The 12685-nt window shown below is 36.4% G+C and overlaps 1 protein-coding gene across 3 annotated transcripts in view; it reads left to right on the top strand.

The window, feature by feature from the left end:
* Positions 1 to 12685, top strand: part of TPP2 (tripeptidyl peptidase 2) — a 67964-nt gene that overhangs the window by 23644 nt on the left and 31635 nt on the right. For all 3 annotated transcript variants that reach the window (XM_087814249.1, XM_087814248.1, XM_087814250.1), the window contains exons 6-14: positions 378 to 541; positions 3354 to 3508; positions 4098 to 4174; positions 6168 to 6295; positions 8317 to 8416; positions 8871 to 9019; positions 10806 to 10921; positions 11426 to 11594; positions 12297 to 12454. In XM_087814249.1, coding sequence (XP_087670375.1) covers positions 378 to 541; positions 3354 to 3508; positions 4098 to 4174; positions 6168 to 6295; positions 8317 to 8416; positions 8871 to 9019; positions 10806 to 10921; positions 11426 to 11594; positions 12297 to 12454 — 1216 coding nt within the window. The remainder of the gene's footprint in view (positions 1 to 377; positions 542 to 3353; positions 3509 to 4097; positions 4175 to 6167; positions 6296 to 8316; positions 8417 to 8870; positions 9020 to 10805; positions 10922 to 11425; positions 11595 to 12296; positions 12455 to 12685) is intronic.

The following is a 12685-nucleotide window of genomic DNA, read 5'->3' as shown; positions in this document are numbered from 1 at the left end:
AGGCTGTTAACACTGTGGGATAGAGGCTCAATAATAGTTTTTGCTTCAAGGAGCCTGCATACGCGGTTCTAGGAGAAGCAGGAAGTAAGACCTAGGTTATGTGTCAGAATCATCCTAACTATTCTAAAGCTCAAGGCTAAGCTTGGGTCTAATTTCTTAAGTGACTGCAAGGCTTTCTGCCTGGAATTTTGTGAAGCTATCTTAACTAATCTTTGCTGATGACTGTGAAACAGAGAAATCTAAACCAGGCAGTTAGTGTGTTTGCTATGGTGGAAATAGGTAGGGTGGTAAGAAGATACCTGAGAAACAATATAATGTGATTTTTAGGAAGGTAAGAAAATAGATTTCATTATCTATTCTGTTTTCTGAATTTACAGAGCCTGCATTGATTCTAATGAAGACGGGGACTTGAGTAAATCTACTGTATTGAGAAACTACAAAGAAGCCCAAGAATATAGCTCTTTTGGCACAGCTGAGATGTTGAATTACTCCGTTAATATATATGATGATGGAAACCTGCTCTCTATTGTGACCAGTGGAGGTATTCTGTTTCAGATTTGTAATTAGAGTTAAGTTTACTAAGTGCAAGATGATAAATTCCTATAGCCAAAAGCAGCCTCATAGAGAATTTAATCTAGAGATTCCAACTGAAGAATCTCTAGCTCTGGAATAATGAATGAGATTTGATTCCCTGGTGAGGTGTTGCTTTTCAAAGTCATAGTCATGTAGGATCTGCTCCAAGAGTAAAAGCATGGTCCGACCACAAAAAAATCCATCAGCATAATTCATCTAATGGACAATATTCCCTTCTAAATATTAACTCTTGAGAAATTACAACTTTTTAAAAATGGCACAGAATGCTGTAGTGAAGATATTTTTATGTGACTCTTTGTACTCTCAGGTGAAAATCTAAATACCCATCAAGAAAGTAATAGGTTTTTAAAAAATTGTGTTATTCATACTGTGGAATATTATACAACAGTCAAAACACAAATTTATATATACCTGTATTTATAAATCTCAAATGCATAAATTTTAATTTAAAATATATTGATGGTAAAACATTTGTGTAGTATTGTAAACCATGCCAGATAATAATACAGTGCTTTTGGGTAGGTGTGTTTGTGTTGTAACAATATGGATGGGAAGAGTATACACACCAGCTTCTGGGTTGTGGTTATTCCCAGTGAGGGAGCTCGGAGAATGAAGTAGGAAGGCCTTAACTCTTTATCACCCCCTCCCCAGCTTTACTAAGACATAGCTGAATGGCTGAAGTGCAATAATACCTACTGTGTGTGTATGTGTAATGCGATTTGATATGCTTTGATAGATGAGTACTCCCAGGAAACAATCCCCACAGTCACGATAATGAACATTTTATCACCCCCACAAGTTTGCTTGTCTTTCTTTGTAATCCAGCCCTGTCTCTACCCACACTCCCAGGTAGCCACAGAACTGCTTTCTGTCATACTAGATTAGTCTGCATTTTCTAGGATTTTATGTAAGTGGAATAAAAATACATTTTTTGCCTGCATTGTTTCAGAGTAATGGTTTGAAATTCGTTTATATTATGATTATAAAAAGCTTGTTCCTTATTGATGAGTAGTATTTCATGATGTGAATACATCATGGTTTGTTTATCCGTTCACCTGTTGATGGACATTTTGATTGTTCCAACACTTGTGTACGAGTCTCTTTGGAAATATGTTTTTGTGTAATTTGGAATGATATCTAGGAGAACTGTTTAGTTACAGTAGGCACATATTTAACTTGTTAAAAAACTCCTAGGCTATTTTCCATAGTGGCTGCACACTCCACATTCCACCAGCAGAGTCTGAGTGCTCCAGAAGTTCCACATTCTTGTCCATACACGGTGTGGTCAGTCTGCTTAATTTAGCCACTCTAACTGGAAAAAAATAAGAAAGGAAGAATTGGTAATACTGGGTCCATATTCTCACGTGACAACAGTTGTCTGGAGTGGAAGGAGTCTCAGCGTTGCTGCAGACCCAGTTGGAAGAGTCATACATGCTCTCATTTTTCCTAGAGCTCCAACTATTCCAGTGTCACCCAAACATTAAGGCCCAATGCCAGTTGTCATTTATCATGTTTGTGTTATTGTTTATCTGACAGTGGCGGGATATTTCTCTCTACATATCTTTTAAGAAACTTTTTCCCTTAAAATAGAAAAAGGCCTAATTTTTTGTTTGTTTACTTCATTGGTACATAACATATATAGAGAAAAGCACCCAAATCACAAATTGCACATGCATTGAATTATCATAAATCGACACTTCTGTGTAGCCATCACCCAAGTCAAGAAAGAAAACATTGGCAAAACCCCCATTATGTCTCTTCCTAACCAACTCACCCTCCCTCCTCCCAGAGTTAACTACTGTCCTTATTTCTGTTAGCACATTAGTTTGAACCATCTGGTATTGCTGTTTTTATGGGTCAGATATGATTAAATAGCGGTAATTGCACATGGTTCAACTTTATGGTGATATTTCCATTTATATAAATACATAATTAAATCTATATCCTTTTGTGTGACTTCTTTAAATCAGCCTTATTTTTGTGTGCTTCATCTCATAGTGTATAAAAGTAGTTCACATTTATTGCTGTATAATACTCAATTCTGTGAATACACTATGTATCCATGCAAGTTTTTGAATTTTATAAGCAATGCTGCCGTGAACATTTTTGCATTTGTCTTTTAATAATGTACATGTGCACACATTTCTGTTGGGTGCATAGCTAGAGGTGGAATTGCTAAATCATAGAGTATGCCTGTGTTCAGTGTTTCAAAATGCTAGTCTACTCTCCTACCAGCAGCGTGTGCGTGCACATCCCTACCATGGCTGCTGTTGTCAACCTTAAAGTTTCAGCCATTCTGAAAGGTACGCAGCTTTGATTTGCATTTTCCAGACAGACTAATGAAGTTGAACATCTTTTCATATATTTATGTACTATTTGGTTTTCCTCTTTTGTGAAATACTTTTCAAGTGTTTTTCCCATTTTTTTCTTTTGCATTCTTTTCCTTTGGATTTGAAAGGTTATATTCTGGATATAAGCTATTTGCCAACTGTATATATTGCAAATACATTCTCATCCTTGTGACTTGCATTTTTGCTTTCAGTGAACAGGTTAGAATCCAGGGTAGCAGAATAGTGTATGGAATTCAAAGAGTTTCATTTTTGTGAATTATTGATAAGAGAATTAAGGTAATAATATTAAATATTAAGATGAGAGTATATTTTTATTCAATTATTTTTATCATGATTAATGCTCGAATTGAATGGTTAAAACTTTGAATCTGTGAGTATTTTGTCATATTCCCCTCTTTTTGCCTCTAGGAGCTCATGGAACACATGTAGCTAGTATAGCTGCTGGGCATTTTCCAGAAGAACCTGAACGGAATGGTGTAGCTCCTGGTGCCCAAATTCTTTCAATCAAGATTGGTGATACAAGATTGAGCACAATGGAAACAGGCACAGGCCTTATAAGAGCTGTGAGTATTTGTGAGGTGTTGATTTAAAAGATTAGTGATTGATGATCTTGGATATTTTTACGTTTATAAAGTACTCTGGGCCTACCGAGAATAATTTTCAGTTTTATTAAAATTACTAGAATAAAATTTCTTGGAAAATAGAAAAATATTATTTATATTATACTTCTCATTTCTAGTAAATCTAGCAAGGTGTTGTGAGATACTTTAAAACAACAAGAAAGGTCTCTTAGCCAGCATGCTCCATCAGCCTAAGTAGAACTTAACTAATATTCTACATTTCATTTTAACATGAATTACATTTTACTGTAACTTTTGTGATTTTAGAATTAGGTAAGAACCATTCCATTTTCTCTTCCTGTCCCCTACTCCATTCTGCAAATGCCAGTTTTGTGTTTTATAGATTACTTACTGTACTCTGTCTCCCTCTACCTTTTAAAAAGTTTATTAACCATATACCAAGAAGTAACATATATTTGGATTTGAATTAGAATATGATTGGTTAAGAAACTGAGATTCTATGCCTTTATTTTACTGGTCAGTCTGTTTCTGTACATTGCTGCCTAAATTAGACTCTTCATCTTTTTAATAGATGATAGAAGTTATAAATCATAAGTGTGATCTTGTCAACTACAGCTATGGAGAAGCAACTCACTGGCCAAATTCTGGGTGAGTGTTCTTTGACACTTGTTAGCCATAGAAACTTAGCTGATGAAGAGCATGAAAAGCTTTTCATAACTGGGTTGCAAATCATAATTGAAAAAAAGCAGCCGCTGTGGTTAGATGATAACTATGTCTCCTAGATCTTTGGCCCTCATTCCTGTGGTCATATCCTTGATGTCCTTATTTCCTCCTACCCAGGGAGACCCCATGCCCCTTCTGTCACTAGAATTCCTCATCCACAAGCAGCCTGAACTCTTCCAGGTGTCATTACCTGACCAGACTCCACCTTGTGGAAACCTTGTCATCATTCCTTTCAGTGATCCCACACCTGATCTGCCAGCCTTTGCTGGAGACACACTGACTTCGCACTTCAAGTTTGAGACCACAGATGTCAGATCATTGTCTGAGCACACTGCATTTACTCTTTTCCTCCTGTGTGACCATTTTGCACCTCCTCTTCTCCTAAAAGACCTTCAGTGACCCCTCTTTTCTCAGTAAAATCCTCCCTCACCTCTTTTTCCCCAAAGAGAATAAAAGCACTCAGCAGGAGACTTAGTGCCCTTCCTGTGACCTCTGACCCTACCTTCTCTGCCTTCCCTGCTGTGTAATGGAAAAAGTGCCAGGATCAAAAGTCACTCAAGCCCTTGGCATCTGGTCCTTCTTTCCTCTCTCCTGGATTATTATTGCCACAAATAATTTTAAAGAGTCGTCAGCTTTAAAACACAAAACCTCTTCATTTCATACTGCTTCCACTGACTTTTCCAGGAACACTTAGTTTTATATATTTACTTTTTGAGTCTCCTCCTGACTACTCCCTGTGTCATCAGTGTCTTCCTGCTGCCAAATCCAGTGGCTTAGTCTTGACCTCATATTACCTCACCTTTTTTTCTTCATAGTAGTAACTTTAAAATTACCTTATTTAGAATATTTTCCTATTGACCAGTTCCCCCCTCCCACCACCAAGCCATTCATACATAGCTATCCAGTGTCTGAAACTCTTTAATAAAATCCTTCCGAAGTGCAAATTTTACCAAGCCCAGACCCTGTAGTTTCTTTTATCAGATAACTTAATTTTTTCAGATCACTAGAACTCCTGGGTTTCTAGTTGCACGTCCTTGCCTGCCCTTGTAGCGTGCACCCTGTCATCCTTGGTGGTTTTTCTCGTGAATGCAGTCTTAACCCTGCTTTGCTCCAGATGCTCCTCCTTTGATTTTCATCCATTTGAAGTCATTTCCCCTGATATCTCTTCTTTCTCATTTTGGAGTGTCGTTGGCCCTTTACCTTTGTTATATTGGCTCCATTTTCTTCATGGTCTAACTACGTCTCCTTTAATTAATACGAGTACATATTTCTTGTTTGTTATCAAGATCTAACCAGATTTCTCATATTTTAAATCTTACTCTTAAGTTCTCCCTAGTGCCTTCTTTCCCCTTCACCTCTGTCACTAATCACAAATATATATAGGAATCCCCAGAGGAGTCCTTTCTGAATATATTATTTTAGGTGGGGGATGGAAGTGAAACCACCTATTGCCCCCTCACTACCCAATCACTGCTCTTCATTCCGTATTTGCTCTCAGTCTTTTGTAGTTTCCCCATGTATATTCAATTTTGTATCTGGAATTTTCCCACATTTAACCTGGCCTCACAACTGCTTCCCAACACTAAAACCCAACTAGGCTATATTACCTGGAGTGGCTGTATCATGTTCCACCAATGGTGGGTGGTGCCAAAAGTTACTTAACCATACATTTGAACAATATTTTGGTATTATAAATACTTTTGGAATAGAGGCTAAGCATTTATAGTTTGAGAATGTCCCCTGAGTGATTCTAATGCATACTTCCTTATTTATACCCACTGTTTTATTTCTACTACTTGGAACCATATTTTAGTCTAGCTTTTTATATAAACCATATCTGTAGATATTTTCACATAGTAATAGAGATTTTGAAAAGTGGGACAGTTTTTTATGTTCAATGGAATTCTCTCTCTTTCAGGAGAATTTGTGAAGTAATTAATGAAGCAGTGTGGAAGCATAATATAATTTATGTTTCAAGTGCTGGAAATAATGGTCCATGCCTTTCTACAGTTGGTTGTCCAGGTGGAACTACATCAAGTGTAATAGGTTAGTTTCCTCTTTTAGAAATGGACTTGTTTAAAAATAAACAAAACAAAATAAACCCTCAGTTAACCCAGTGTTAATTGGATCTCTTGTATGCAAGACACCATAAACCTTAAACACACCCTCAGGAAACTGAAATCTAGTAGGGGCCTGCTGATCTGGAATTTACTCTGAAGTAGACTGGAATAAGTGGTTGAATGGAAGTACAGATACAGTGCTGTGGGACACAGAAGTGCAGCCACTTCTGATTTGAGAATTTAGGTAAGGCTATTTGGAAGAATTGTGGGAATGAGGATTTCAGTTGGTAGAAATGATCGAAGAAGGAGCTTTCCAGACTAAGTAAACAATGTAAATAAAGGCACTTGCTTTACTTTTTATTTATAGTGTGAGACTAGTTATTTATAGTATAGTTTTCTCCTTTAATTTCTCTTGGGACATGCAGAAATATCCAGATGTAGAGGAAGGGAGCTCTATTAATGAGAAATGCTGCTGAAACACATTTGTTCCATGAATGTGGCTTTTCTGCCACTCTTTGTTTTTTAGATATGCTTGTAGTGTTGTCTGTTTCACTGTAATCTAAGGGGAAAAATGCCCATCAACAAGAGTTATGGGAAATCAAAATTAGTTGCAGTCATTGTATGAAAATAATACAGTTAGCTTACATTATAGTTCAGTAGCTGCCAACTTATGTAGGAAAAACCCACAAAATATAAAACCCATCCCCTGTTTTAAAATGTGCAGCATGAATGAGAAGAATGAATTGAGAGAAACAAGTATGTAGTAAGATGCCTAAAATTTTTTGCTTATTTTTATTTGAGATCAAAATAAGGTTTCTACCTTTTGCTATTTGCGATTGGATACATAACTATAAAAACTATGGATCTCAAATAATTTTTCTGGCGTATATATCAATAATTGCATAGATACATGTACGTATTATAGATGTTGTTGGTATGTAGATACTAACATTTGGGTATTAAAGTTTCATATTTGGTCCCTTAAAGATTTTTTTGTTTTAAAATAAGTGATCTTACAAATATAAGATAAATATAAACGTAAGACATACTTTTATTCATAGCTTCTACATTTTAAGGTATAGCTTACTTTATGTAACTTAAAACCTCTTGCTTAAGTGGTTTGTTAAATCATGTGTTAAGACCACAGTGCCTACCAGTGGTACATTCATTGTGTATTTCAGTTATCTAGATATTGTAAGTACACGCGAAAATGAAACAAAAAATAGATCTGAAAGGTATCTAAAGATCAAGTTTACTGCTCTGCTCTAATACTCATTGTTTTGTTGTTTTCTTATCCTCAGTCACTGAAAATTTTAAACTAAATTTTACAGAATAATTGTAGTTTTATGTGGCAGCATTGTTAACCTAAGTCCTCTTAACTCACACATGTTTTATCCAGTCTTCTACTCTGAATATGTGTATGTTGTAAATTAGATGCTGTTAGACCTGAATTCTAAATCTTTTCTCTGCCAGCCATACATGTGTATTTTGTACATTTTTTCAACCTTTGTAGGCCATGTTTCCAAATTTCTAAAATGAAAGAGCCAAGTTTGATCCCTGTATTGTGTTTCAGACTCTAGTGAGACTTTATTTGCGTGTTTATCTAGAAGCCTGGCATGTTATGTCCTTGTGTTTTACTCATTATTATAGCCATTTTTGAGGAGAGGGATACTGCCAACTTTATCGGTAGAGTTTTGAATAGAATGGTCATTTAAAAATGACCAGTCAACTAATTCCTTTACTTTTCTAATGCTGTATTTTATAGTTTAAAACACATTCCTCTTTTCCTTTTACACCTGTATATACTTGCAGGTACATTATTATTTTTAATCAACATAATCATGCTGATAGATATTTTATATTAAAAAACAAGGCACCTAGTATGATGTCTGGTACACGGCAAACTTTCCTAGGTTGAGTTTTTTCTTTTCATTTCCCAGTGAGCGGTGGATTAGAATTAAGATTCGTGCTTTGTGTCCTTTCATTAATGATGGTGTTTGCCCACAGGTGTCGGTGCTTATGTTTCACCCGATATGATGGTTGCCGAGTATTCTCTGAGAGAAAAATTACCCGCCAATCAATATACGTGGTCTTCTAGAGGCCCCAGGTAGGTTGGGGGTTGGACATGGGTTATTACAAATCCGTGGTTGGGCTTTACATGGTGGGATGATTTTACCAATCCTATTAGTTGTTACTTGAGCACTTACATGCAGCACATCTCATTTCACACCAACTTCACAGGACCAGTCTAGTGGCTGCCGTCTTGGACAGCTAAAGTCAACAGGGCTGCCTCGTGTAGGGCTTTGGTAAGTGGGTATAATGAGTTGAAGTTGGTAGAGTTCACTGTATACACATATATACACAGATTTTGTCCATTCGGGAGGGAAAAATTGCTGCTTAATGGGGAAATAGTTGTGCTGGGTATTTTTCCCCACTGATTCCAGTGACTTCAAGTAGTCCATGGTATTGTACTGTAATTTATTAGATCAGTGGCCTTTTTAAGAACTCCCATGTTTATCCATTTTTCATCATTGTAAGCAAACTAATGGCTTTCCATTCAGTGCTGATGGGGCCCTTGGAGTAAGTATCAGTGCACCAGGAGGAGCCATTGCTTCTGTTCCTAACTGGACACTGAGAGGAACGCAGCTAATGAATGGGACATCCATGTCTTCTCCCAATGCATGTGGAGGCATTGCCCTGATACTATCAGGTAAGGATATTTCTTAGTGTACTATGTGGTACTATTTTTGAATTTCTAATAAAGTGATGGTGAATATTTGGCTATTGCAAATATATTTCAATCACAACTTAATTTTCTTAATGAGATAGAAATGGCTTTATAAAATGTATTATAAATGTATCATCTTATAATTTACCTTAGTCCTGATTCTAAAGTCTATAATTTATTGGTAATGTTAGATGTAGTTATTAAGTAGACAAATTTCTGTGTATAGCATAAAATAAAATTAGCAGCCTTAAAAATAATTGAATAAGTTTATTTTCTGAAGTTCTTACAGTGAGAAAATGTGGTAGAATTGGTAATGTTCTGGCTCAAAGTAAAGTTTGAGGTGGAGAATAATTTATGTGATAACAATGATTTAGATATGCTTTCCTTCATTCAACAAATACATTTACTTATTGGCTGTTAATGACTGTCAAGCATTATTTTAGCTCTGAGGCTAAATTAGGGAACAAAATTGCAAAAATACCTGGAGTTTATATTATAGTTGGGGGAGACAGACTATGAACAAAATAAGAAATAGTTCATATCACTTGTTAGAAGGTAATGAATGTTGCTCTGGGGCAAAATGAAGTGGAAAGGGAAGTAGGAATTCCACTGTGCAGGAGGCTTACAGTGTTGTGTAGGGTGGCATTGACATTGACTAGGACTTGAAGTTAGGGTGGCCAGGCTGTGGTGACGGTTCCACCTCAGAAGTGCCCCTCTAATCTAAGTCCCTGGACTTATTACCCTTATCAGTAGTCCTGTTCAACCTCACCAAATATTTCAAGGTTGCTCATGCCTCCTGTCTTTGGTTATACTGTTTTCTTTGCCTAGAATTCCTTTCTGCCATTTTTTGGCCTTGCAAACTCCTGTGCATTTTAAAGACCTGACTCATGTATCTGTTCCTCTGATAGAGCTTCACCTTATTTGCTCTTAAAGCAACGTGATATTTCCATGTTTATTTTGCTCATTTCTTACAGTATCACAAGTGCTTACAGGTTTGTTGAGCTCTGGAGCAAGCAGGAGCACTACCTTACTCATCTTTGATCTTTAACAACAGGCATTAATGCAGGGTTTACAGATTGGTGGCCTCCATGCCCTTCCCATAGAATAGTCATTCCCAGCCTGAGTGCTCCTTAGCCTTACCTGGGAAGCTTTTATTCTCTATCAGTGCCTGGAATCTAGTTCCAAAGATGCTAATTTGATTCGCCTGTGGTGAGGCCTCAGCATTTCTTTTGCTTAAGTTCTGTTGGTCTGGTGTTTATAAAACATGAAACCAGGATGAAAACTACTGCCTTGACTCTACAGGGTGGGGCAAAAGTAGGTTTACAGTTGTTCATAAGGAAAATAATATGATAATTAATAAATGATAATACAAGAATAAACTATGTTTCATGCAGTCACAAGTGAAAGCCTACTTTTGCACAGTCCTGTATTGTTTGACCAGCAGCTTTAAAGCAAATGTCTTTGGAATGCCTTTAGGTATCTGCTTCATACAACCACATTATCTCTGCCTAGCCTGCGTTCACACCCTTGCGTAATGGGCCCACAGTCATTTTCTTAAATTAGTCTTTGTGTGATGCCAGCAGTTTTGGTCAGACTATTTAGTTCAATTTTTGTTTGTGTGTGTGTGTTTCAAGATTTAAAAATGGATATTGTAGCATCAGACATGAAAGCCAGGGAATGTACATGTTATCTGTACTGGTGAGGGGGTAAAGGCTTCAAGTAGTGAGCTCACTAACATTTTCTTCTGGTTTTTGTTTTTAAATTTTAGGTCTGAAAGCTAATAATGTTAACTACACAGTTCATTCAGTGAGAAGAGCTCTAGAGAACACTGCAGTGAAGGCTGATAATATAGAAGTATTTGCGCAAGGGCATGGTATTATTCAGGTATTGTTTGTGTGAAAAATGAGTTGTAAGTCATTAAGATAATATCTTAGCTATTGCTGGATAATATTTCCTGTTATAATGATGACTGGGTATATATAATTCTAGATTATATCATAATAGTGGTCTCTGAACTATAAGCAAAGAGGATATGAACATAGATTTCTTAGTTAAGACAACTTTGTTGCAGTAAGAGAAATATAATTCACGTAGGACACACAGAGGGTAGAAATTCGAAGCAAAGAGGTAAAGGGCAAAAACTGGTACATCATACTGGCATATGAAAGAGTTCTTAACTTTGGTCACGTGGGAATAATAGTGTGAATGAAGAGATTGGAGGGGAAGGTGAGTCCAGTAGTTAGAATTGCCCTCTTAATTTTAGAGAGCTGAATATAGAAACTAACTTTTTGCTTGTACTTTGCCACAAGTGAAATCAAATTGGTAACTTGTAACAAAATATTTTCTTGACCTAACCATTTGTCTTACTCTCTGTGTTCGTATAATTAGGTTGATAAAGCGTATGACTACCTCGTTCAGAATACATCATTTGCTAATAAATTAGGTTTCACTGTTACCGTTGGAAATAACCGTGGCATCTACCTCCGAGATCCTGTTCAGGTGGCAGCACCTTCAGATCATGGTGTTGGTATTGAACCTGTATTTCCAGAAAATACTGGTAAGTAATAAGTGGATGGTAAGCTGAAGTGCTCACATTTATGGTTTGAGTGAATAGTATCATAATAGAGAAATGCTGTTTGGGCTAATATTCTAAAGAAAAAAACATGAATTTACAATATTATTATTTTAAAGCTTACAGATTTTAGGGAAAAGGTGGCACTTAGGGATTCTAATACTATGGCAATTCAGTTAGCATTCTGACTACTGAGGAAAATAACAGAATGGGCCTTCAGTGACCTATATTTTTATTCAATTGTGGATAATAAGACATCAAATTTCTTTTCTTTCCCACTTTCACTACTTGGGTATAAGATAGAGCTTTTGGTTGGAGAGTGGGAAGTAGAAGCAGCCAAGAGAACCTCCCTCAGCTCAATGGAGGTATAAATAAAACACTAATCACTCTGTATTTGTCAGTCTTCATGTTGGCCAAATGCTGTTTCCACATGCAGTAATGAAAAATATCCACAAAAACTCCTTATATTAATTTAAGGCTGTAGCAGTGTTGGGTGAAAGTGTGAATGTATCACAAGTGTACAAAAGCATAAGGAAGATTCTGTGATTTTTATTTAAGCTGTGTTTTAGAAGCTCATGCCTAGTGCTTTTTATAAATTTGCTGAATTTTCTTGAGAGAAGATAGAACTTTTTTAAATGAAAGGGAAAGTACTAATCTTTAATTTTTAATTTTTTTTTTTAATTCCAGAAAACGCCGAAAAAATATCCCTTCAGCTTCATTTAGCTTTAACTTCAAACTCATCTTGGGTGCAGTGTCCTAGCCATTTGGAACTCATGAATCAATGTAGACACATAAACATACGTGTGGACCCCAGGGGCTTAAGAGAAGGATTACATTACACAGAGGTATTGGTGTATCTTCATATTTTTACTTTCTTTACCTTTAAAATGCTTAAAAGTACTTTGTGTTGCAGTCCTTTTCCCCATTAGTCTGAATTAGTCAAGGGTTGTCCTACATGTATTCGTTTAGGCTATTTGCCATTAATTATGTGACCTGACATCAGAAAATTGATCAACTTGTGCTTAGGGCCTTTAAATTTTCATATCAGATTAATTTATTCTGTGAGTAGATCATAC

The sequence above is a fragment of the Miniopterus natalensis genome, chromosome 2, assembly GCF_054644295.1.
Source record: "Miniopterus natalensis isolate mMinNat1 chromosome 2, mMinNat1.hap1, whole genome shotgun sequence".
NCBI lineage: Eukaryota > Metazoa > Chordata > Mammalia > Chiroptera > Miniopteridae > Miniopterus > Miniopterus natalensis.
Note: the sequence above shows the minus strand (reverse complement) of the source record. Positions and strands in the feature narration are given on the sequence as shown.